The sequence below is a fragment of the Lepeophtheirus salmonis genome, chromosome 5 (assembly GCF_016086655.4).
Source record: "Lepeophtheirus salmonis chromosome 5, UVic_Lsal_1.4, whole genome shotgun sequence".
Classification (NCBI taxonomy): Eukaryota; Metazoa; Arthropoda; class Copepoda; order Siphonostomatoida; family Caligidae; genus Lepeophtheirus; species Lepeophtheirus salmonis.
The window spans coordinates 46,031,624-46,059,517 of NC_052135.2; the positions used below are offsets into that span (position 1 = coordinate 46,031,624).

Genomic DNA, 27,894 nt, shown 5'->3' on the forward strand with positions numbered 1-27,894 from the left:
GACAAATAATCTCTAAACGCAGAAATTGTTTTAGTCCAACTAAAGTCAGCCAGCTTGTATAACTTAATTTAAATTAAATACAGTTCCATTTGATTTAATACCGTAATATAGTAATCAATGATCCACAATATTCTATTATTATATTTTATGTATATTAAATAAATTTATATTTGATAGTTAACAATTTTTCCGTTACAATTTAGTCCTTCAAAATTTTGCCATATTGCTTCAATACAGGTTTTTAAATATCAGTTTGAATGATTCAGAAAATTATTTTTATTGGAGTATCTTAGAGCTGGTTCAGTCACCGAATCTTTATAGTGAACTGATTCAAGTGATTCCGTTCACTAAAAGGAGTCACAATTCTCAGCACTAAGTTAAGTCCTTTGATTTCTTTAATTACAACATGCCTATTTCATAGTTTCCATGGATCATCGACTAATTAATAGTCTAATTTTTGACTATTTTAATCAATGTTACAAATATATAAATATTATGTTGCACATTATAATGCCCATAGTTATTTTACTCAAAAATATATTGTAACCATGTAATTTTAAGGGATCAGAAATAAATGATAATTTTAATGTATAATTGTAAATTAGAATAACCAATATTGTAAGCAAATAAATGCATTTTAAGTCTAAGAAATTATAACTTGTTACATTGTCTCATTCAAGTTGTAACTCTTAGAGACATTACAATATATAAATTGGGGATTTTTTTTTATTTCTATGAAATTTTTTTTGGCTATCATATAAAAATAAATATATACAATATAAATGTCATAAGTATGACAATGAAAGCATGAGATTACTAAAGATATAAATAGTATTTGGTATGATTGACTTATGTGCCCAACTACTAGATGATATTGAGATTTTTTCTGTTTCTTTTGGAGGAAAGGTTGCGAAATACATTAAAGCTAGCGACGTGGGTGAATAAAATTAATTTATAAAGTCCCTAACTATGAAACCAACTGCACTTGGTCTAGTCCCGTTCGACGAAATTAACAATGATCTATTGTAATTGTGGTGATATGTACATAATATCCATCTTATCAAAATGAACCAACAATAAATTAATCGATGTACATTATATCGAAATGAAGTTTGCAGTGTACATACAATACCTCCAATTTATTACTATAATTTAAACATGAGTAACTCAATGTAAAATTTTATTTTGAACAATCAATAAGTGTGTAGAGAAATTAATTTATTTCAACAATTGTAATTTACTAAATTTAATATCTATGTAAAAATATAATATAAAAAAATATACCCTAACGAAATATCATTTTTAAAATGATTGTGTCCAAATCAAATTGATTTTTGGAACACATATCAAGAAAATAATCGTACAAAAATAAAATAAAAATTTCAATTCCTGCAATATTTCAATACCTAGGTATATAAATGCATAACAAACAAAAATAAAACAATACAACAATAGTAAGATCACAGTTTCCTTTAAGTGTTAACTATCTATATTCTATTATTTCATTCATCTACCATTAGTTTGACTTTACTTGGCAGTATTTGACCTAACAAAATAAGTAAATATACATTACATATAAATGAGTTGCGCTAATTCAAACATACCTTGAACATTTCCAAATGTAAAACTTTCCCCATCTACAGTCAAATAGCCTTCAGGCTCAATAGGCTCAATTCTAAATGCTCTGACGGGTATGAGTTCAACTCCAGGCTTACCAATATGTTTTCCATTATCAGTGTTAATAAACCAATCAATCATTTCCCAACGGGACATTCCTTCTCTGACAAGTACTAACCATATTATACCATCGGCCAGATCACTCTCAGGTGCCAATAACCTAGAATGTAATATATAATTCAGATTTAAAGTGCACAAAAGGAATACAATAGGACTAGTACGTAATAGGGTCAAGAAGAGGGATATTTTCTGCGTAAATCATATGATACTTCTCAGTTTCAGAGAGCCAACCCTCTGGTAATTCAGGTGTTCCAAAACAAGGCATTTGAATTTTGGAGTTTGGAGGAGAAGGGATGGGTTTTCCCGTTTCTGAATTTCGCTCTAATGGTAAATACGATAATTTTGCCTTATAACATCTGGGTCGAAGTATTCTCCAAGCGGCCTGGAGAAAATAAGTTTAAAAATTCATTATATATTTACTTTAAAATATTATATAATTCACCATAAAGTATGCCCTCAAATAGCCAATACATCTTAGCCATTCTGTGCCAATATCCACATCTGCAATGAGTCCTATCGTGACTCCTATAAAACTCAATACTTTAATTTTGTCTTCCTCAAGTTGAATCTCAAGAAGATCTAAGCTTTGGTTGGATGAGTGACGTGTAACATTGGCCAGTGCACCACATAGCCCAAAATCTTTTAAATAAGGTATTCCTCTTTTTCTGGATAAAGAACACGACAATGCATTGCATGATCCACCGGGTACGACTCCAATAATGAGGCTATCCAATACAACCGACCAATCAGATCGTTGATAAATACCATTTAAAACTTCAAATAGAAGACCATCACCAGATACTGTAATAATTCCGCGAACATCCTCTGTCTTCATGTATTTGACAAAATCCATACAATCCCCGGAGAACTTTGTGTAGACTACTTCCACGTTGGCCACATGTAACTGGGGTTGTAGCTGATTTTGAAATATTTGAAGGGCTTTTTTGGTACCGGACTGGGGATTAACGAATATAAGAGTTTTCTCAGATGTTGAAAATGAGTGAGTTTTATTTCGCTGTCTTAACATTTTACTTTTCTATAACGGATACAAGAACAATAATGGTATTAGTTACATACTATTCTTGTGTCTAATTAAGAAGGTATTTTTCGTATTGATTTCAGATTTAATTTTGATATCTTTTACTTCAGTTCCCCTTTTCCCTTGTTTTATCCTTCCTAATCATAAGTAATAGATTATAATAATTAGCTCTATCTCTTGAAGCCTAATTAAATTTATTATTTATATTGCATACATAAAGTCCCAAACAAGCATTAAGACTTTATGCATTATATGTTTCCTATTCAATAGATAAATAATTTAAACATACTTACAGAAAATCTTACCAATCTACTAATATATGAATTACTTTCTTGGTAAAAAATAGAGAAGCCTTCGCAACAGACCTATTGTAATTTAAACTGAACATCTATACATTATATGAAAAAATTATACTTGCCACAGTAAGGATGATAATGTACCTATCTAGTATATCAAAGCAGTACTAAATGTACATAATATTTAACAAAAGGTATTCATATTTTATGATCAGGTTGAGTGATTTTAAATAGAGAAAATATACCGTTTTTTTTTACATACTGTCCGGGGAAACAAACCAGAGAATGATCGGTCTTTTGTAGTTAAAATACTCCATGTTGAAAATCGACTAATCATCTACTATTTCAAAAAAATGTATACCTCCTTAAAACAAACAATGATTGGACACATTGTCTCCTCTTTTTTTCTCTTGTTTAAGGGGTTCCCGAACCATGAAAGGCTAAAGACCCCTTTTGAAATGACAAATTTCATATCAGAGTAATATTTAATCTCATGTTTAATATTTTACGTAATATTAACAATATATCAAATCTTCTTTTGAATTACAGGTGTGCAATATTCTAGCAAAAACATATTTTATTGAATAATAAATCATAGTTAGAGGAAAAATAATACCTTGGACATTTTGAGTAATAACAGAAACAAATCTTTTATTTTTTTACTACGCCATTAATACTAATACCTTGTCGGATACTTTTAAATATAATAGTACAAAAATCCGAATGAAGAACCACAGAGGTATATAAATAAAATTTGCAGACTATTTTATCTGAAAAAATCAATAGTAAATAACTGATTTATCCGAACATTGAGAAGCACATTAACGTAAACTGAGCGAAGTTATTTCATTTTTAAATAGAAAATTAGAAACTCAATTTATTTTTAAAAAGAAAAGGGACACGCCATTTATCCTTGCCATAGTAAGAACATGGCACGTAGATTAAGCCATTTAATATTCATATTAGCCAGAAGTACATAATATGGAGATCAAAATCGAACGGGTCAGGCAGTTTGTTCTGTGCACTGTTTGAGGCACAATGTGTACATTGGTATTTTATTTGATAGATTTGATTAATAAGAGGATTTAAAATCAAAAATTGTATTATAGAGCGTTTTTGTGTGACGTCAGCATTGTATTGTTGATGTAGGCAATTTTGAGGGCCTAAACAACCAAGCTTGATAACAATAAAAATCCTTATTTATTAAGAAAAATAATGAACTATGGATAGCAAAATGTGACAACAAATAAAATATAAAAACATATCCCTGTGTTGCCTAGTTTTATTATATATCCGACTCTAAAATGTATTGAACATATTATGTTATAACATCGATATAAAAACTTATTTTAATAATGTAAATAAAAGTTAACAATTACAATGGCAAGAATAAGATATTTTTCTCTCATTATCCTACTTTGATCGTCTCTAATATCAAAAAAATTTAAAAAAAAGTACTAATTTATATATTTCAGTACATATTACTTTGATTTAATTCAAATATAACTATTTATCATAGGCATCAAGTAGTATGCAATACAATTATGAAGTATTTTTTTATGTTAAAGCCATTAGATGAAATTTAATCGAAATTTAGTAGAAAGTTGTCAACTTTATGGGCAAAAAAAATGACTTTGAGCCCCCAAGATGGCGTCTCATTGAATTAGGATGCAATTGATGACGTCAATAAAAACGATTTGTACCAAAAAAACAAAAAAAAACATGGACTGATTGAATCTAGAACTATACGAGGCATTATTTATGTTGTAATAGCTTCCTTGGTTTTTATTCACCCCCACGTAAATTAAATGGTTTATTGTCAAAAAGTCATGGTTCTTTTTCCATGCCTTATACACATCATTTTTTACATTTCTGTTCGAGGTTTTTCAAAAGAGATTAAATATATATTGCGACAAGTTTCGATTTTGTACAATTTGCAACTTGTATAAGAAAATTGTTTAAGTTGCAACCCAAAAAATTAGACGAATAATTATAAACGAAGGATTTAATACATATTTCTATAATACAAGTATTCAGTGCACAATATAAAGTTCAAATGCTCACAGTTATATTACTCATAAATACATAATAATCATGTAACTTTAATAGTTAAAAATAAAACCATAGTATCAATTAATAATTGGTGATACGAATGACTAAAATTGTTAATTAATAATGCATTGTAAGACAAAGAAATTGCAACTTGTACAATTTGCTTAGATTATAAGTTACGACTTGTACAGATATCGTAACTTGTATACATTACTGATATATATTCATCATCTTCACTTATAAAGGAACACTATCTATGGAAATTGTGTACTCAATAATATCTTATTATTATTGTACATTAGCTACTTATTCATCCATTAGCATTAAATAATAAGTGAAAATAGATTAAACGAGTATTTTATTCTGATGAATATAGACTACATATGTATTACATTATGTACAACATAGAAGGATAATAAAATAAACTAACTATTGCATTTTTATGTCATATTTAGAGCTGCATAAAATATGACCTCGAATGTGGGAGTGTATTTTTATAGTTGACAATCCGCAAAGGTTTTTTTTTATTTTCCAAAGCTGAAATATTAAATTATTAAACTATTGAAAACGGAACATCTATGTATAAAGAAAATAATAGTGCGTGAGCTCACGGAGAGTAACAATGAAGGTTTGCTCGGGAGTTAAAAGTGTAAGTCCATGTTGGACTCGCAGTAGAACTGCGAAATCGACATCGGTGTCATTCCAGCCTATATGCCCTTGGTTAGTTCGGAGTGGGATTATTTTATTTATTTCCTCTCATCGGCTACATGCAGCTGATCTAATAAACGTCATGACAGCTATGCTGCTCTTCTCCCAAATTTTAAGGATTACTACGATTATTTAATATGTCTTATTTATTTACATACCCGCAGGACATAGTTTATTAATTATTCATCACTGGTCATATTGATACTCTAAAGTATGACCTGTCGGTATGTAAAATAAAAGAAAATGAACATGTTAATTCTGAAAGTTATTAGAACAAGTTTAATCAGCAACGATTTTCATTCCTCATTACTAGCAACACGGATGAGGTCATTGGGATCCCAAATACAGGAATATAATGATAGAGGATAACAGAAGAACCTAAATGAACCCTGTATTTAATTATAAATTAATGAAGAAAAAAATTTAATTACTACATTTTTTACTTTTTATGGATTACATTTACCCAAACAAATGGCCCCAATGACGTCACCAGAAAGAGGAAGATAGTTATTTAATAAATCTGCTGTGTTTACCCTGCGATTTTCTTGTTGTTTAACCTTGTTCTAACAACATTGCAAATTCTGACAATTGAAAAAAGTTTCAGGAGAGCAGCAAAGCTCTAATAACGTTTTATTAGATTAGCTGCACGCATCCGTGAGTAGAACTTCTACCTTACTGTCTATCATAATTTATCCCTCAAAGACATGGTTTTATTATATATTACAGCCTAATATGTGTTTAAAATATAAACCATTTTTTTTTTTTTTCAGTACCTATTCCTTTAATTTAATTCTAAAATCAGAGTGTTTCCTTGGCATTAAGTAGTATTGAATACAGTGACTATTTTCTATTCTCAAAGCCATTTCATGAAGTTTCATCAAGATATATCAGAATTTTTTTTCATTTTATATAGTTATAAATATATGTATGTTGGGGACTCAAAGTCGATACTTTCTCCACATAAAATGGACAAATTTTCAACAAATCTTGAAATTTCATCAAATGGCATCAAAAATATAAAAGACTCAACACCTGCATCAAATACGAGTTGATGGCAATGATAAATACACATATAATTATTAAATCAAATAAATGATGATTAAAAAGATTTAATTAGTATAATTATTATTATTTTTAGATCGATTAAGGACGGAAACCTAGGATTATTAGAAAAAAAGAATCTTATTCGAGCCATTGTAATAGTCAATTTATTGTCTACATTATTAAAATAGGATATCACATTTTAAACTTATATTAGTGTCTGATCTATAGTAAAACTAACTGGTAGAGTGATAAACTTTTGATAGATAGTAAGATTTAAGTCTTTTTATATGTTGGTCCCATTTTGACATCCAATAGTTCAATATTTTCCTTAATATTGATAAAAAAAAAGGGTTTTTATTTAAGTCAAACTTGTTTCTTTATTCCCCCAAAATAGCTGACGTTACATGAAAAAGTTCTTTACTCTTAATTTAAAGTTATGAATTATGATATATAGTATGTGTAAGTTTACCTTGATGCACCGGAAATGTAAGCTAAGAGGTTGTGTGTGTGACTTAAAAATACATAATGATAGTTTAAATATGAAAATATATAAGAAACCGAATCATCATCTTTCCAGTTTTTTATATTAGATTCAAATAAATACTGATTTTAGTTACATAATAATTATTCACGCGTTCCTTCACATCAATACAGGGAACTAAAGCCAGGGAATTAAATTGTAATAGGCTAATATAATTCCCTCTAGTGCATTCATGCCTACACTTATGTACATGGAGTAAAATACTACTATTATTATTATTAATAATCTCCAATGTTCACTTTGAGGGGACCAACAGCTGAAAATATTGACAATAATAGGAATAGTATAGCTAATGATAAGGAGTTCGTCACTAAAGTCATACGTACAAGGAAGACATGCTATGGAAAATGGATTACACAAGAGAACAAGAGAACACGGCGTTACGCCGCTTACACAAAAATATACTAAGTATTTTGTTGTTAACTGTGTATATCTTTGCTTCTTTTCTTCTAATATCTTCTGACATATTTATTATAATGTCATGTACATACTCCTTCAAAAATAATCATTCAATTCATTATATACAATAACCTACTACAAGGCATTTTTTAGTGAATTTTTTGTCCTGTTATAATGAAGAAATATTTATCAAAGATTATTTTTAAGACATAGGTCTTAGCAATCAGTCCAAGTAGCTATTTTAATTGAAAAATGTTCTTATTTCAGTATTAAAATTTTTATGATTTAATGGAGAAGCACATTTTCCTCGTGAGTTGAACTATACGCTTGCTAGATTTAGTTCATTTTTTACAATGTTCATTGCATATTATACTCTTTTTTTCTTCTTCTTTATACTATATTGTCATAGTACAGGGAGCGGGGATCAAATTGTCGCCAAAATATTTTTCTACAAAAAACAACACAAAATATACATTTTTTAACTTTTTTATTGAAAATCAAAACTATGACGAGCATATAGGTATAGAGTAGCCATTCATTCGATATAATCACCGTTGGCATCAATAACGGCCTCAATACGGCCTCTGAACCGGCCGCAGGCTCTTCTGACCATCTCATGGTCCATGTTGCCGAATACCTCCTTGATGGAGTCCATCAGGCTGGCCTTGGTGCTATGGTGATGTCTGTTGGTATGTCTCTCGACATAGCCCCAGACAAAATAGTCCAAAGGATTAAGATCGGAAGAGTTAGGAGGCCACAAATCCTTGGTTACGACGTCATAACAGTTCTCGATTAACCACTGCATGGAGATTTTGGACACATGGTAGGGGGCTGAGTCGGTGTCCCTGACCTTCCTGTCGGTGCCCTCCTCCTTGGGTGCCCTCTTTATGGTGGCATCAACATCTCAGGTGTCCTCTATCTTCTTACGGATGTGCTGAACAGTCCATAAATTCACTCCTAAGGTTGAAGCAATCGTTGAATTGGAGATTTCACCTCCATTATTAACCAATGCCATGACTACGGCAGGACCTCGAAAGCTCCTCGTTCCACTTATAGCTCTTTATCTACTCATATAATGACGATATGATGCTAACTGAACTACGTATCGTCAGCTGACGAGAATAGCTTTCCTATTTGGTAACCGGTTTTTTATTTGATAATGTCGTCTTCAACTTATCAAGGTTTAAAGTAGGCAACAATTTGATCCCCGCTCCCTGTATAAACCTTGCTTTATCAATATAAAAGATATATCTCTGTATATTCACGAGAAATTTTGTTACAAAAAAAAAAGGGCATCATGTTCAGCAAAGTTATAACCGAAAAACTTTGTCAATTAAAATTGTAATACTGATCAAAGAAAAGTCTCAACAATGAAGGGTGTATTGTAAATATTAATTTATGAACATTAGGTCGGTTGAAAAGTTCGTAGGCGGACACATTAGACCTATTCAACAATATTTTTTTGTTAAATTTAGATATGTTCCCAATTTTTCCCATTCTTAAGATATGAGAAGCTCGAAACCCATTTTTTAGAGATCTAAATGTAATGTATTCGTGTCTCCTTCCCTCTTATTCTCTTATTTTTTGTATTTTCTTATATGTATATATATTTGTAAAGTACTGTTTACCTTTTTTATAAGTGTAAATAGCCATGTATTATATATATAAATTAGAGTAGTGTTTTGTATTAACAAGTATATAATTGTTCCTATTAAACAAGCCTTGTGTTATTCCTCTTCGTCTTTTTTCTCCTCAATTCTTTAGGTCCTCCTGGATTCCTTCGTATAAATAGTTTGTGACTCCTCAACCTCGTCAATACTAAATACCTCTTATACCCTACCTCATCGACCTTGAAGTTTTCCAAAATGCCATTTTTAATTATTTTAGGTAGTTTTTGGACACCTAGCTGTTTCTATTTGCATTCATTGTACTCCACAATCTTGATACTTAGATAATAATATATACAAAAAAGTATTATTCAAATATAATTATACTTTAGATTAATGTATTTTTTGACATTCAATCGTTTGTTCTATTTATACTTAATGTCCAAAAACTCCCCAAAATCATCAAAATTTGCATTTTTGAAAACTTTAAAGCTAATGAGATATGGCAAAAGTTAGTTAGCTGTAGGAAAATTGGTTCGTGGAATAAAGCAAATTGAGTGAAAACTTTTTTTATTGTTAAAAAATGGAAAAAAAAAAAAATTTCATGTGTTAATGAAGTATTGCTTTTTTGGGGATGGGGACACACACTGTTGAAACCACAATTTGGATAGAGAAATAGTATTCAGACTCTGTACCAGTAAAATCAACCACTGAAAAATGGTTTGCTAAATTTAAATGAGACGAAATGCACGTCGAAGACGATGTACGCAGTGGACGTCGAAAAAAAGCTGTTACCAACTAAAAATAAAAAAGTCTACAGATTAACTTTGAATGATCGTAAAGTGAAGTTGATCGATGTAACTGAGACTTCACAGACATAAAAGGAATGTGTTGGACATATTTACATGAAAATTGAATATGCAATAGCTGTGTGGAAAGTGGGTGCCGCTCTAGTTCAAAAATCGATCAAAAGCAACAATGTGCTGATGATTCGGAGCGATTTTTAGCGAAATTCAATCGTAATAAATACAATTTTTTTATAGACAATACATAACTATGAATGAAACATAGTTCCATCACTATACTCTAGAGTCCAATAGAAAGTCGGCTGAGTGGATTGCACCAAATGAACCGAATTCAAAGCTTTGGAAGTCTCAGAAGTCGGCTGGAATGGTTATAGCATCATTTTTCTAGAATATGCATGGTATAATATTATTTAAGTACCTCGTAAAGGGTCAAACCATCAACAACAATGATTAAATAGCATTTTTAGAGCGTTTGAAGTAAAAAATCACAAGAAAAGGCCAAATTAGAAGAACAAAAAAGTGTTGTTTCATCAAAGCACTGTGTCTTATATATTTACGAGTTATATTCATATCCCCTTTATTCTCCAGATCTGGCCTCCAATTACATTTTCCTGTTCGCTCACTTTAAAAAAATATGGAGGCAATCAATAGGTAACTGCCGAAACAAAGGCCTATTTAGAGACTAAATAGAAATAGAAATATTATCAAAAAATTGAATAGATAAATTTAAATTCTTAGAAATAATTATCGACTTATATTATTGATATCATTTACCCAAACGTTTTCAAAATATCCCAATTTTGAAAAAAAAAAAAATTATTTATGTAGTGCAGGTAGTTATGTTTGTTATGACGACTAATATACAACTTAATTTTGCTGTTCCATCCTTTGTAAGTGAATTCACTGGTCACATCGTTACCTTTCATGTATCTTCCAAACTTTCTTACAAAAAAATAAATAGAAAAAAGCTAAACTCATTTGGTAATATAAGGGGGGGGGGCGTTAAAATCAAATTTAATTTTAGCCCTACTCTTTGGTTTAAAAATCATATTTTCAATACTCAAGAAAAAAAACAAATTTTTAAATTTCCCAAAAATTACTTTTTCTTAAAAATACTAACTTAATCTAATTTTACTGTAGTTTTTTTTTTCTTTTCAACATATTTATCAAGTATTTATATTATCGATGATAAATTTTATATATTCGATGAATCAATATATAATTTTTGTTACATAGTCCATGGTCCACATGACCCAACACTATAGCAGAGGAAAAACAGTATCACTATAATATCATTAATAGTTTCTTCTGATTTGAACCATAAATCATGGAATCAATTCATATAATTTTGAACAGAATTTACTGTGGGGGTTTAATCTTGATCCGTGATTATGTACCTTTCTCTTTATATTTGATCATTTTACTCAAAATATAGGCGTGACCCAATAATTTTTGCTGGCAATGCCATTTGAGGAAATGGATTTTCTCTAAGTTTATCAAATAGTGACATGTAATAGTATACGTCTATTTAACTTAGTACATAAAATAATGTTACTTTATCTTGTTTTGAAAACAAACATCCTTGAGATATCCTTCATATTTCCCAGTCAGCCTTTCAATTAATTCAAATAGAATTGTAAAAGTAATCTACCTAAACTAACTGAATGATTCCTTCAAAAGGTTGGATTTGAAGATTTTTATAGGATCAGAAGATCAATCATATCTAACCAAAAATAGTTCAGAAATGTATTAAATGATTTCTTAGACGAAGTAAATTTACCATCATTAAATACAATTTGAAAGATCCTTGATGGTGATCTTAATACAAAATTGAAACTATAATGAAATGAAAACTTTTGTTCGATATTATTATCTTTCTACTGCACATTGAAAGTTTAATATAAATGAATGGTAACTAATCAATCATAATTAATCATGCCCGCAGGGTTGATCCTATGTATCACTTGAGAAAAGGAACTTTAATGAAACTTTTAAAATTCAGCTACATAATTTTAATATGGAAAATTCTGAAATTCAGCAACATAATTTTTAAAGTAAAACATCTAAAACTCTTTACAAATAGAGAGAATACCGTTTAAAAAAGTCGTTTTCAAATGGCTTAGAGGTGAAAAAACGAACTTTACAAGTATAACTTTTTCATCAAATTACAACAGAAGATCAAATTAACAGTTCACCTTAAAATGGGACACCCTAGTTCACACGCTGAAATAAAAATTTAAAAGAATTTACCTTTTATGTTACGTTTGACCCTTTCATATGACCTTAAAACTATAATTTATTAACTTAAATATATATAACTATTGCTATAAGTATAAAAGGGCTTTAATGATCACAACATTCTCAAGTTTCTTTTGATTACTTTGATATGTAGATGGAAAAGACACACACTCAAAATTGAAAAAGTAATTTTCAGGGTAGGGCGGCCAATTTAATTTATTTTTCACATGAATACTACCAAGATATGTATTCACTGGAAAGGTTGTGCTAAAATTGAATTTGCTCATTATATTGAATTAACCCCACCTCTCTTTATTGGTAATAGTCAGCCAATTCACCTCCGCTATCAAATAATTATTATTCAATACATAATCTAATGAATTGTTCACACATTTTTTCCTTTAATGCATCTTGCAACCTTTCCTTTAGTAAGAAACAAAAAAAGGACCCAAAATAAGAAGTTCAATCAATGTTGGAAATTGTTTACAATTTAATAAGAGCTTATTTAAGTTAAACAAATTGAAGGAGAAATCGACAGTAAACAACTAATTAGATACAATGTAATGTGTTCACAGCTTAAAAGAGCTAATTCAATTTACAAACTAAATTTAATTTATAATGTTTATTATAAGAACGCAACGAGTGCTCGTAGCATAGTGCGATTAAGACCAATACTATTACAACTGTTAGCTATTTACCTCGCTTGCTTCCTTCCCAACTTACTTGCTTCGCTCAACACTCTCCTTTTTGGAATCTTAATCTCAATGTCAATTGTTTGTTTTATTTCATATTCTTTGCCAGATATTTAGGTAAAGGGGGAGAAGTAAAAGCTCTCCGTGACATAATAACTGCTTTATGCGTATCATTTACTAAAATATAAGCATACTTATCAACTAATTTCAACAAATTTATCTAAAATATATTTTCCTCCATTAAAGGTGATCAAATTGTACCCAAAAATTTAAAAAATCCCAATTATACAAAATTATAATGATTCCCTCTCAATTTCATTTTTTTTTAGACAAAAGGTTTATATAGTCTCGTTCTGTTTTTTGTGAATTTACTATTTCGTCGTTTCTCCGTTTCATTTATCAATCCACTATCTCTATACAACCAAATAACGTTTCTAAGGACTCTGCTTCAAACATTTCCTTACAATTCATTTCATCATATATATTAGGTAAGTGCTTTAAATTTTTACTGATATATTATTTATGATCATATGCTTATATATAAATTTATTCTATTGCACCGAGGATGCTGACTTAAATGATAATGTGTTTCCTTTCTCAGTATTTGTAAATAATATTTCAATATAGAGGTTTTTTATAAGAGACTATTTTGTTGAGATTTTGTTCACTTTTTTCAAAGCATTATAAATTTTGGATATAACTATGCAAAGAATTGGCTAACATCAAATTAATGGCAAGCCTTATTCTTTTTGAAGGGAAGGTTGAGAAATATGAACAATAAATTTATATTGGTGTTGGACCATTCAGTTAATATCAGTTGAGAGAACGACATAATTGGTTAACCAACAGTTAATATCCTACCTTTTTTTTTCTCTCTCTCTCTTTTTGAAGGGAAAGATTGAGGGATAATTTATACAATCCAGATTTCATTTTATCCTACTATTCAATAAAGAATAGTCCAACAGTTGGGAAGAATGACATAACTCGGGGGATTTTCAAATTATGTACCCCCACCTCCTTTTTCAGAGAAAAAATGACTAGTGCCGAAATAAGGGTTATTGCCCCTCTTTTTTGAAAGACAACATCAATTAGAAATTATTACTGATTGTGCAGGCGCCACCCAACAGGGATGCTATGTTTCTATGATCTCCCCACTTTTCGAGAATTTACAATTATCATATAACAGCAAAAAATGTGATTGGTTAACATAATAATTACGTTTTCATCAATGTATGGCATCATTATTATGAAATTGCCTGAACTTTTGAATTTTTTCTGGCGCCTCTTAACCTTTTTCAAGATATATCACCAAAAGTTCAACATTTCTTTCTTCTTTTTGTTGGTGAGCAGTGTTTACACTAACAATTATTTTTGCTGGTGCAGCACCCTTCTTGAAGAACTATCAGTCCCCCTCCCTCTCAAGGAAGCACCTTCCAAGTTGAAAACCACTGGTCTAACAAATAGTTAATTTTGAGTCGTCTGTTTTTTTTTCGTTTTGGAGGAGAAAAGGTTGAGATAGGTTTTGGAATATGTAGAAGTACATTTGAGTTTATAATATGCACATATCTATGTGTTATATTAAGATGAGATTTGTGTAAAAAAAATTAAGTATAGCGAATAAAAAAGTAAAAACGGTTGAGCGTTTACTCTTTCATCTTTTATGTTCATTATTTAATCAGTCGTGAGTATGTTAACATTTCCCTCTAGAAGAAGAATTATCTCCTATCTTCGGTGTAAATTGTTCTTCAAATGCATAATAAAATGAATAAATATGTTTTCAAATATAATTAGGATATTTCATTTCACTAATGCTATTTTAAACGTAGAAGGGTCCCTTCTCTTTAGGAATAATTCCTTTTCTCCTCCCAAAACCATATAGCAGCCAGCTGATATTAACAATTGTCTTAATTCAGTAATATCATATATCTTAAGCTCGCCTTCTCCTTACGCTCTTACACAAATCCCATCTCTATTTATATAAAACTGACTCTTTTTTTTTTTAAATTAAAATGAATCCATCTAATTTATTTTTGTGAAAAAAGAAATTATTAATGTAGATTCATTTTAGTTGCTCAAGAAAGTATCTTCTGAGAAAGGAGTTCCACGATTAGTTATTTGTACAGTCATACATTGATTTACTAAATAAAAGACGCTTGGTCTGATCATTGAGCATCTACATAAAACTAAAAAATGTATAAAGAAAAAAAAGAATAAGGTGTATTATCAACTAAAAGATTAACTCTATTGTGGAGTACTTCTATATTTATACAAATTAGTTAACAGAGCTGGACAAGTCCGTATCAAAAGCTTAGCTCTGTACTTCTGTACCGTTACGGAAGCAAAAAATGGTACAAACATAAGGTACGGGTTTTTTCCAAGGAGAAGGGGTGAGGGAGAAGTATTAAAAACAAAATTAAGACTTTTGTTAATATCACCTGCCTGATTTATGTTTTGGGAGGGAGAAAATGAATTCCTACTATAAAGAGAAGAACTTTTTACATTTGAAATATCATTAGTGCAGGAAAAGTATTATAATTATATTGAAATTCATATATATTTATTTTATAAGGCTTTTTAAATTAATTTATACATAAGATAAGCAAAAATTCTTCTTTTAGAGGGAGATGTTAACACACCACAACTTATTAAATAATGAACAAAAAGAAGAAAGATAATTATTTTTTTTTCTAACTGTTATACCTAATTTTTTCTTTACGGTACTTCATATGTAAATAATTTATTAATAAGGTATTAATTAAATCTTCAGGAGAATTCTTAGCAAAAAAAGGGGATCAAATAAATTAAATATACAGAGATAAATTCAATATATTAACTGGTCTAAATAGCAAAGTAGAAACGTTTTGTTCATCAGTCTTAATGGGTTAATGAACTCCTACTCTTTTCAATGTGTTTTGGCGACAGGATGAAGTTATTTTCAATCTTTTTTTCTCTATTATGTAGGGCTGTCAAATCAAATTTAAATCAATTAGTTTTAATTCTGTTTTTTCTCTAAAATATTTGTCAAATATATACTGCCTAATGAACTAACAAACTCACAGGACTTCCAAAAATTCTTCAATTACTTAAACTCCGATTTTGACGTTCCTTCACAGCAATCATTGATACGACAGGTTATAATCATGGGAGACATCAACAAGGCCAATGTATGCAACTTCTTGAACCTAAAGGACTACGTTGATATCACAGCAGATAGCTGACATATGGTGCCCTGGCCGGATAAGGAACCCTTAGAAAGAAAGAGATTGACATCAAAGAGATTAAAGAGAGTCAGAATGGCAAGTACTAGGTGGAGGCCAAAGCTGAGCTAAGTTATAAATTTGCTATCACCACAACCACCCACAACAGGGTCAACAACTTCAGCGCCTTTGTCAACTACGGTGTTAAGGAGAGGGAGGTGGCAGTCCATTCACATCACATCACAGCGTCACAGCACGAGACTGATCTGAAGGAGATGCTAAGGAGGGTGCAAGTCCAGACGTGCAGTTCCCTGGAAGTATCTCCTCATGAATTATTGGTTATTTAGAGCAGCCTGGCTGGACTTATATGTCCAGTACAATACACACCTGCACTTACCTATAGGCTTGAAGAGGCTCTTTAATGGGGGAGGGGGGTCGTCACACATTTCGATCAAAGAGGTAAATATACAGTATCACCTAGTCTAATCGTACAGAGCTACGGATGTAGAACCACAAATTTTGGTACACTGCCCACTAGGGTGCATCAAACGCCCGAGGGTACATTTTTTTTTAGTTTTTTTAGACCACCCCCGATATGCTCATTTTTGTGCAAACACTCGGGGGACCAAGTGTTTTATTTTAGAGAACGGGTAACAAAATCCAATAAAATTTTATCAATAAGTTGCCAGATCTTTTTGACTCCCATTCTCTTCAATTCAAATAGTTGTTCCATTTGAAATTTAAGTACATCGATATTTTGACGAATTTCATTATTTATATACATAAAATACTCATTGACATGAGTCGAATTCAGGATAGATACATGTGTATCACACTAGCTGACACATCTCTAAAATTCAATTCTCACAGATTTTTGTTATGTAGATGGGTCTGCCCAAGTAATAATATCAATGTATTTTCACCAGGGCGTTATCTCACTAACACAAAAATATACAGTCCATTCAGTTGTTAATGTTTATAATTCAGCTCTATAGTTGGGATGAATTGGTTAATTACCAAAAATTTTTAGACTTCTTTTCATATGAAAGATTGTGTAATACAGTTTATGTAACAACATATTACATAGGCATTTCAATTGTATTTTTAGTTTTGTTTATGTTCACTATATAAATATATATATATATATTTTGTAGCTGGGGATTTATATTCTAATTTTGGACCTTAGGATTGATCTGAACGTTGATTAGTTGAACTCAAAATAGCTATTGTAAAGATGCAATGAACAATTCCTAACAAATAATTGGGTATTTACATTGCTTAATTGGTAGCTTGCTTATCAAAACTCAACTCAATCTTGTAGATATGAATATTTCATAAATTATAAGCTTTGGTCAACAACTACCCAGTTAATTTCAAACCTTTTTTTATTCTCGTTTTGAAGGAAAAGGACGTACAATAAATATCATATTGTTATGTTCTACATTACTGTGACCCCCACATTGCCGTAAATATATGTACTTGACTTGCAAAATGATATCCTTTATCTATTTTCATATCTAATGTTTGAAAATCAGTGGTTTAATAAATTTTATAAAAATAACCATTCCATCGTATTTATGGTTACTATTCCATCAGCTTGAGGCATTACTAAATATATATTACATTTTTGTACGCCTTTGAATGCGTGTTTTGTTATAAAAAGTTATTTTGACCTGTTATAAAATATTTGCTTTTTCATATTCTTGTATTTATCTCGTCATGGAAGGCAAACTTTGTACTTTTTTTATACACATATGAAGATATCGTGCAAAGAGTGAATAAGTTATGTTTTAAGTCCAGTGTTTGTTCTAGCCTGGGGAGCCGGAGTACATGCATAAGTTGGAAGCATTTTTATAAAATGGATATCAGATATTAGTGGCACCATAATCTTCAAAATTTTATTATTATTGTTTTTCAAAAAGTAATGAGAGAACACCTTGTTGTGCCTGTTTAGCTTCTATTGTTTGCGACCATCTGTTGAGAAGATATGAAATATAAATGATTTTCCATTGTAAATCAATGCTTTTATATTTGATCAAATATTTATGATAGAACAACGTTCCTCAAACATTTGTTCCACGTGGAACCATGTTTTGGTTCAGTTACTTGCTTTGAGAAATTTAGATTCTAATAATTTAATATGTATTTATACAATAATATCTTAACAACGATTTGTTGTTTTAATATTCATTAAGTCATATTATTCAAGATATGTTTTTTACAAAACCTCTGGCGGAACCAAGATGAAGATCCGCTGTATTAGAGTGATTTTTTAGTTTGAACCATATCTACTCTAATGTTGGAGGCGACAAGCATATCAATGGGGGAAAAATATCATGATTAATTCCGATAGGGGACCATTTACAATGTGTGTTCGACAATTTTGGGCATTTCACTCCCTTGTTCCATGCTTGCGCACAATGTATGTACTCAGTACATATCCCCATATATTTAAAATTAGATTTGTAGAAAATATGAACTGCTAAAAAAAATTAAAAAAGAAACCAAAAGTTAGCATGTCAATCCTGACAATTTGAAGAATGTCTTGAAGGAGACCAGCTAAGCTGTCATTACGTTTCTTTAGATTATCTAGGAGTACATATGAGAGAAGGAAATCAACACAAATCCATCTCCGTATCTTACAAGGAATTATCCCAATGTCGATCCTCAATTATACTCTGAGTCCAACAAGTACTTACACTTATAAATCCGAAGCCAATCTTCAGTTGTATCATTCGTCATTTATGCATTGCGATTACTTTATACTTATATTATATTCCTCATTAAGAATAATGATTACAGCTTTGGAAAATAAATAACATTGTTCAGGTTACTACTACAAAAATTATATGGTTCGTCTAAGTCATATTTTTTACGGATATATTTAAAATGGTCAACTACACAAAATTCATCCTTCGACGCATGTCAATGTTAAGAATAGGATTTTTGTAGATAAACTTGTCTTCTTGTTCCTTTGAGTATTTTTACTATAAATTAAAGACCGAATATAGTCAAATATTTCTATAAAGTTGGTTGTTTTATCAATTATGGTTAATTCATTAGTCATACATGATGTTTATAGCTTATTGATTGTTCATCAATGTATATTTACACTTGTAATAGTAATTACTAAGTAGAGCCTTATATTATAGCTAGAATTTCAAATACCTATATTTAAATTAATGAAAAAAATCAACAAATCTGAAGTAATATATATTGCAGTCGTCAACATATTCATTAGTGGTACAAGGAATACAATTGTGTTATATAACATATAGCAATCTAAGACAATGTATCCATATTTAATTAATCGTATATGGATATTTTGTGTTTTAAATCTTAGACTCCTGTTCAAAAGATTTACTTCTATTATAAAGGTTAAGTTAATAATGATAAATTAGTTACCTAATCCCCTATCATAAATTCAAATTATAATTTTAATACAGTCTGTAATATAGATTACGTGGCAGGGTCTGACTGAGGTGTAGCCCCTCCCCAAATGAAGGATTTTTTATTTTGTGCTAGAAAAATGTTTCGTCTGGAAGAAAATTTTTATAAAAATTAAGGGTTTTATAATATATTTTCTAAAACATAAGTTCATTGTATCAAATTATGGAGCAGAGAAAAATTTTTAATTTATCACTTTTTTTCAACAAAATTAGAAAAGCCAAGCCACCCCAAATATAATCCTGCGGATTTACCTGAATTTCCCAGAATGTCAGTAATACAAACTAACATTTTTGTTATTTTCCCATTTAGATGAATACCCTTACTATAGCAATCCGGTCTAAACATAGTATTTTTGTACATATATTCAAAGGTCTGTTCACTGATAGGCACAAAAAGTTATTTTTGCTATTTTCAGCTCACTTTATTAGTTTTTAATGATCTTCTTGTATCAAGAATAAAAGTGAAGTGACTTTTAGATATACAGCAAATACCCTCTTTAGTCTAGACCGTAAGAATTGGGACACAAAAAAAATGTATTAAAAATGGTGAAAATCGTGTGTATTTTAGGTATGTAAAAAAAGCACCAAAAATCAACATGACAATCTGAAAAATGTTTTGGAGGGGAGAAAGAAAAAGCTAAAAATTCACCCGACTATCATCAATAAATATTAGGCCTCTAATTATTGAAATGTGATTAAAGGAAAAATTCACACGCCATTTTTATTAAAAAGGAAATAAAAACCTTTTTTAACTCTCAATCCGGGTTATTCATATATTATGATTTATGAGCAAATTTCTAGTTAGAAGAATCCCAATTTATATAAATGTATAGTTTCAATTACATAAAATCCTGAAAATAGCTACAATTCTCAAAAGATCCAGACTCGGACCGTTGAACTTCAGTTGATTGGTATTGTCTTAAATGTTTCTGAGTGGAACTGAGATTATTTGAGAAAAAGGGATAAATGCGGTTCACAATTATTCTTATTTTATAATATACTTGAATCGGAATCAATTTCAAGCCTAACAAAAAAGACTTCAGACTAATGGGGCATTAGTTTTATTTACTTATATTTATTTCTAAACAAGGGGACAGAGAGTGTGGGAAAATAATACAACTCCATGAATGATATTATTATTTAATAAAGAAATAACATACCTTTATTATTAACATAGAGGGCGCTATAAAAATTCTTCTAAGCATGTGCCATTTTTTGAAACATCAAGCTACAGACTGTTACAATACCTTGCGGATAATATATATATATATATTTTTTAGTTTGATCATGTACCATTAAGATATATCGAGTATTTAGAGATGGGAAAGTCTACCCTCTCCTCTCACAAAAATCAAGCAGTAAATAGTTCAGCTCCCACAAGTATATTTGGCTGCACTATAGATTACCAACATCACTTTATACACGTTCTGATGGAACAGTAATATCCATAATAACCCAGAAATTAATAATAACTTTATATATTTACTATCATATGGAATTGATCCTTTCCAGTTGGCTGCCACCTTTGAACCCAATTGTACAATCCATTTCCATATTTTTCAAATTAAAATATTCAGCTTCAACAGGATCTAAAGTATTTTTTTTTTTTTTGTTATTGTTTGTACATAATTTTTTAATTCTTTGACTTTACAAAAAGTCCCGAAATGTTCTGTTATTTTGATTATTGTATCGATCTATGATAGCCATTCAATTGATTTCTGCAATATTGGAATTATGAATAGTTTCAGCCCTACGGGTGTTTATAACGTATTTTGGCACTTATTTAATTGCATTTTTGCAGAGTTTAAATATATTTTATGTCATTGTTGCTAGAATAAATAAAAAAAACCAGTGTATTTAGCTTCAAAGCAGGATTGTATCATATTTCAGCCTCGCCTGGAGGTTATTATTGAGGCCAATTGAGATGATAGTACTGATCAAGGATGCTGTACATATATTGAATCAATTTCTATGTAATAAAACTTCATTAAGCTGAATTAGGGCTAAAAAATTAGTCTGATAATAAAGTATGAAAACACTTTTCTAACAATTATCACAAATGTTAGAAAACATTTTAAGGCCATAGATACAGGTACATTTATAATTAATTATCTCTGCACATATTTTTGAAAATGTAACTACACATTTAAAACGTCATTATTACTAAGTATGTTTTGTTATAAAATCCTAATGCAGAAATATTCTTGAACGCTACATTTGACGACGCAATATTGCACTAACTGAAAAAATATCGGCACTTACTAACAATATGTACACGTAATTTTTGTATATATGATGGTTCTATTATTCATTTCACTTGTAAGTTATCTAAAAAATCAAAGAGATTTAAATCAATAAAATTATTTTGGATGAGTAAATTACTTATTATATGAAGTATCCTATAAAAGGCTCATATCTATTTGGCATACTTAAAAACTTACACTTCAAAACTCAAAGTCATTTGATCAAAATTATTATGTAAATATAAACACTTTTATTATTTGCATTCAATATTAATGAATGCGTTAAGTCAACATCCTAACTAGCTAGCATTTTGTATATTTGTTTCATGCATCTCAGTTTCAGCAAACTTTATTTAAACTTATTCAATGGAACAATCATATTTCAAACACTTAAAATTCTTAAACATAGTATTAGTGTAAGAGCAATACATTAATAAAAATTTTCCTTGCGTAAAAAATTTGTTTTTCTTATTTATCGTCAGTTAAGAGCAAAAATTGCAATGATATCGATTATTGTATACTCTAGAGTTTAGAATATTGTATGGTAATGCATAGACATGTCTTTGTCGGTTTCAAGATATTTTCACTAATAATACAAGGAAAATATTATTATAAGATATCAAAATACTTCCATGATATCTGAATCATTTTGTTTGGGTTGAACTTCAATAATAGTGCATGTCTATTGTTTAGCTATATTCCTTTGTAAACACATCACCAGTGAGTAGCACCACATTGCGGAAAAATAATAATCCTGCCTGAATAATAATTATGATTATCCACCCAAAGAATACTGTTTACTGGCTAGAGAAAGACTTCAGATGAAGTTGAGTCACCTGTTGACAAAAAGTCCTTTAATTTTATTACTCATTGTTATTTGAGACTTTATGAAAGTGATTTTATCAAGTGATGATTAAATTAAAGGTATTCTTGACTCAAATTGGTTCTTCCAAAGATGAGTTGGACAACCCATAAAGTTAATTAATAGAATATATTACCCTTTTCAAGAAATAAGAAACGTATGAAGTCCTTCTCGATAGTACTTGTTGAATTACAATTTGGATTTAAATCCATGAAAACATTTGGTCCTTTTAAATTTATTTTTGTATTCTGAAATCAATTTCAATATATTTATTGAGTATTAATAAGTAATATTAATATATGTATAACTATTATTACTATTAACTATAAATCCTATAATTTATTAATAGCTGAAGAACACATCGGCGTCACACAACAGTTGACGTAATCTTAAGCGATACTAGCGCCCTTCAGCAATCCATACTCATATTAACCCAAGCGAGAGTGAGTCACACATCTAGCTGAATAAATATCTTTTTTAGTTTGTTCGTGCTCTATTATTATTGTTCTTCTAATTGATTTATTGATCGTATTTGGTAAAATGCAGTATAGATTGAAGAAACATTCCACGAGAGGTTAAGTGAAATATTTACATTGTTGCGAAAGTATGTTGAACATGGGGTTGAGAAAATAATTTGGGGCTATGTACAATGCATAAAATATGTACGCAGATAGGAGGTGAGTGAGTTTTGAAATAGCGAAGACAAGCTATAATTAATGTAGGTACTTTATAAGAAGGAATGTGTACCAAACGCGAACATGTGGGAGAGAGGAACAACGAAGGCAAAAAAATTGCTACATACTTTTAAATAAACCCTTTTTCAAACAACTTTGGTTATCGACGGATTATGATTTACAAATTTAACAAGTCGCTACTTTTTTTATATATCGCAACCTTTTCTCAAAAAAGTAAAAATAAATAAACTCTTTTTTTTTAACTTACAAATTATTTCGAACCATGGAATTATTATTTAATCTTTGTTGTGAATTATTCATAGATGAACTTGTGCTAACTCAAATTCAACCGATCAACGTTCAGATCATTGATAAGACAGAAGAAAGAAGCTGAGAAATCGACAGCTGACAACAAAATGCAGTGTACATTTTTATGTTAGTGAGATACATCCGTGATATTCACAGATGTTGTTTATTGCCAATAATTATAATTAGGTTGGTATCAATGCTATTAATTATAATGATAAAATTAGGTACATTGGTCACGTCGTTATCTTTAATGTATCACGCAACCTTTCGTCCAAAAAGAAACCCACACAAAAAAAGGCCCAAAATCATCTAGCAGTTAGCCAAATAAGTCAATCATACCAACATCTATCCATCTCTCATGTACTCCCAGACTATCACTTTCATATTATTTATTCACCATTTTTAAAATGAATTACATATATATATTTCGTAATATTAAAATCTACATAGTATTTTATTCGATACTATATTATAATACTACTTAGGAATATTCTATTAAACGCGTAGCTATAAATTTGTATTTCTACAGGATAGCCAAAATTTCTTCATGTAATTGTGAATTATAAAATGGCCTATTTATATATTTTATTAACGACGAGGGATGAACAAGAAATTATATTCTTGTTCTTCTGGAAACGGAGCATAATTATTTTTCACAAATAATTCATTATGAAATAGCCATGACGTATCAAGCGAAAGGAGTTAATCGACAGCTGACAACAAAATAAATAGAGTATGTTTTGTGTTAGCGAGGTAACTTCAGCTGTTTTCGTCAGTAGACTTTTTCTGACCTAAAATAGCTGATTCTATCTATTTATAAATTCAAAATGATATTAGAACATCTTCGCTTGCCTGAACGTACCTTAGCATACCATAACTTCAGATAGCCACCAAAAGTGTTTCTCAATTTTATCCTTTCTTTATAAAATCACAGTTTACAAATAAACTAAAAACCTTATGGTGACTTAAGGACTTGAGGAACGGAGTGGATATGAATATCATAAGGAGTCATCATTTTTTTCTCCTCTCTGATTAGATAAAAATTATTGCTTGTAGACTGTTCCCCATTTAAAGCAAATTCAATTCCTTTAGGAAATTTGAAGAATTATAGAAATACTCAGTAAAAACTTTAGATTTAATAGGTAATATATATATTAATAAATCAAAGTTTGTCTACTTGAATGTTTGAAAAGGCATCCTTTTTTAGGATTACTAATTGATTTAAAAAATAACATTATAGCAATGACCGTGTGTAACTATATGCAGTGTGCGTCATATAAGAAAAGAAATGAAAAGTCATTACATATATTTAGGGTTGTAAATCTTAAGCGTTTTCAGCGCGCAATTTTTATTGTTGTTTTTGGAAACTTAAAAATGTTATTTTTGTTTTAACTTCTGGTTATCATTATTCTTTCATTCTTGAGGAGATAACATTTAATTATTGTGAAACTACATGTGAGTTTGCTCATGAAAAACCGAGAGTAACACTGATAACTTCTTGGAGAGTTATTTTCTATACATATAAATAAATTAATCTGTATTATTGAAGTAGCAAAGTTTGTCCCTCAGGCAATGCCGAGTACTAATACTCGTATATCATAAAAATAAATTAATGAACATGATTTTATGCACTACCTTGTACAAACGCGCCTTTTCCTTTAGATTCCATGTATCTAGTCATAGGTTCTTTATTTTCATCACGCAAGGTTAGGAACTCTTCAGTAATACCTTTTATTTTTCAATATGATACTGATGTCCACTCTTTCAATAGAGTCATTTTTCCGTGAATATTCTCAATGCGTCATATATTACTTTTTTGCCTCACGGTATACATATATGAAAAATGTATAGGCAGACTGATGTTGTTTATGTTGGTATTTCACAAATCAGAAACATAATTCCAACTTATTTTAAAACTGTTCCACGAAAACCTTCAAATATTTCAACATTCTACATGTATATAAGTCAATAACTTTGTGATCAATCAAAAATTCCTGAAAAGGGGCAATTCCTTTCGGATGAGGTGCCTTCAACATCTATACATATGCATATGAAAACATATATTATACCTTATACTTTTACCAGTGATGAATATATTTGACAGTATTCTCTTATATTAATTATAATGAAGCAGTTATTGCCGTCAAAATACCTATACAAAGTGACAAAGAAGCTAATATTATTAAAGATTTAGTTGGAAGAAGTAATTATGCCTTACATTTGTACGGATTGATGGAAATTTGACATTGAAAGTAGGGATATCCCGATCTGATATTGATATCAGTCCAATATTTGCTAGAAAAAGGAATTTCGAAGTTTATTTATAATTTCTAATATATCTTATAGACTATTTTTTTTTTTTTTTTTTTTTACGTTAATTGGTCCGATAGAGTTGCACTGATTATGCTTAAGTAAACATTACCCTCCATCTGACCTGGAAATTGTTTAGAAAGTCGATATCCATAAAAATATTTCCTTCTCTAGGAGCGACCGTGGGTCGGATATACGCAAATTGAGTTCAAGAGTGTAATTTCTCTCAAGTGCGTTGTCGGATGAGCTGTGTTGCTTCATCCGGGATTGTTCCACATCTAACATAATAGTTTGTATCAATAACTGAAAATACGGGACTCTCACGCAAGGAGAACCCGATAAAAAATATATTACTTCAATTAATTAATTATTAAATGTTTGATAGTTCTACTCACCTAATACAGAAGATTATCATTGCATTTCATCTCTTGCTCACACTTCCTCACGTCACTGGTTGTACCTTAACATGGGCCTTGTCCATCAAAATAGTTTTTTTTACACTACAAAATGAGGAACAAATATATGGGCGATTCCTGCTGTTATCGTATCACTATCATATCAGAATCGAAAAGTTTGAATAAGGACATATCTATTTAACACAGTAACTATGTAACACCTTTACTTGCTACCTTTCCCCGAAAAGGAATAGTGAAAAAGGGGCAAAAATCAATTCGTAGTTAGCCAATTCCTCCCAACCACAGAACTATTATCCAATAATTGTTGGGAATTGTTCATGAAGATTAACTAGAGCTCATTCGAATTCAATCAATCAACGTTTAGAAGACAGATAAGAAAAAAATAGGCAGAAAAATAGAGAGCTGCTAATATATAATACAATATTGTTGTTAGGTAACATCGTGCAAAAGGCTAGTTCCCACGTCTATCGGTCGTGAAGACGATATGAACTGTATTTTTTTTTTTTTTTTTTTTTGAACAGATCTACGGACAGTTTATATTTAAGAGTGCTAATACATATTATAATTTTCAAATATCAACTATTGTTATTTTTAATAAGACGAGGTTATGTGGTTGAAAATTTTTATTGTTAGTATATGTGAAAATGCCAGGATAAATTAAATTTAGACAGCACGACAGTTACTTACGTGTGCATAAATTTGTTGTAGTTTGAAGATTATAATGTGTAGATTGTACATACAGTCAATATTAAAGGTGGGTTACCAAATTAGGGCTTCTTTCTTGGGATCCCAAATTGTTTTTTTGTGGATAGAAACTGGGGTTTACAACAACGGAAAATTCCTGGGAAATTATTGCTTTTAATTTTTCCATAAAAGAAGCCTCATTTATTTATATTATTCAATAAATTAAACGTAGAGTACATATTGAAGAATTACTCGGATTTTTACGATATATACATTGCAAATGATGCAGTATATGCATACATAATAAATTATACCCAACAAAATATCAAAATAACTTTAAATCCAAAAATTGGCTCTTAAAAATCAACTAGCACACTATTAATGATAAAAATGAAAATTGAGAATACAATATGGGTTAGACTAAAGGGAACAAACAAATTAAGGGAAGAAAATATATTGCATTGAATACTGATAGGTATAAAATTGTCTACTTGCGCTATGAACATATTTTGACTCCTCTTATTGTAAAGGATGGGATTTTTGTAGGTAAAAACTACAGGTATATTCTTCGTAGACATTCTACAAATATTT

General features: G+C 30.0%; 2 protein-coding genes across 10 annotated transcripts in view; one reads left to right on the top strand and one right to left on the bottom strand.

Moving 5' to 3' along the window:
• Positions 1–1,197: 1,197 nt before the first annotated feature.
• Positions 1,198–7,766, bottom strand: LOC121118271 (sphingosine kinase 1). Of its 7 annotated transcripts, none has more exons than XM_040712836.2 (6): positions 5,736–6,894; positions 5,555–5,661; positions 2,180–2,773; positions 1,899–2,119; positions 1,605–1,837; positions 1,198–1,546 (listed from the first exon to the last, which is right to left on the bottom strand). In XM_040712836.2, exons 3-6 carry the CDS (start codon positions 2,762–2,764, stop codon positions 1,503–1,505), a joined length of 1,083 nt encoding a protein of 360 aa, XP_040568770.1. In that variant the 5' UTR covers positions 2,765–2,773; positions 5,555–5,661; positions 5,736–6,894; the 3' UTR covers positions 1,198–1,502. The 7 variants fall into 7 exon arrangements, with proteins under 7 accessions (XP_040568770.1, XP_040568767.1, XP_040568772.1 ...); XM_040712833.2 differs by lacking the exons at positions 5,555–5,661; positions 5,736–6,894 and adding exons at positions 3,070–3,141; positions 3,195–5,035; XM_040712838.2 differs by lacking the exons at positions 5,555–5,661; positions 5,736–6,894 and adding an exon at positions 7,744–7,766.
• Positions 7,767–13,263: 5,497 nt separating this feature from the next.
• The window catches only part of LOC121117483 (mannosylglucosyl-3-phosphoglycerate phosphatase), a 65,587-nt gene continuing 50,956 nt past the window's right edge, over positions 13,264–27,894 (top strand). For all 3 annotated transcript variants that reach the window (XM_071888722.1, XM_071888724.1, XM_040711936.2), the window contains exons 1-2: positions 13,264–13,405; positions 13,489–13,647. The gene's annotated coding sequence lies outside the window, so the exon portion shown is untranslated. The remainder of the gene's footprint in view (positions 13,406–13,488; positions 13,648–27,894) is intronic.

Coding starts and splice junctions, on each gene's coding strand:
- LOC121118271 (XM_040712838.2), bottom strand. CDS start 2,764: ATGTTAAGACAGCGAAATAAAACTCACTCATTTTCAACATCTGAGAAA. Junction 1,838..1,898: donor CCTCTTCTTGACCCTATTAC/GTACTAGTCCTA, acceptor ATTACATTCTAG/GTTATTGGCACCTGAGAGTG. Junction 1,547..1,604: donor TACATTTGGAAATGTTCAAG/GTATGTTTGAAT, acceptor TTATTTTGTTAG/GTCAAATACTGCCAAGTAAA.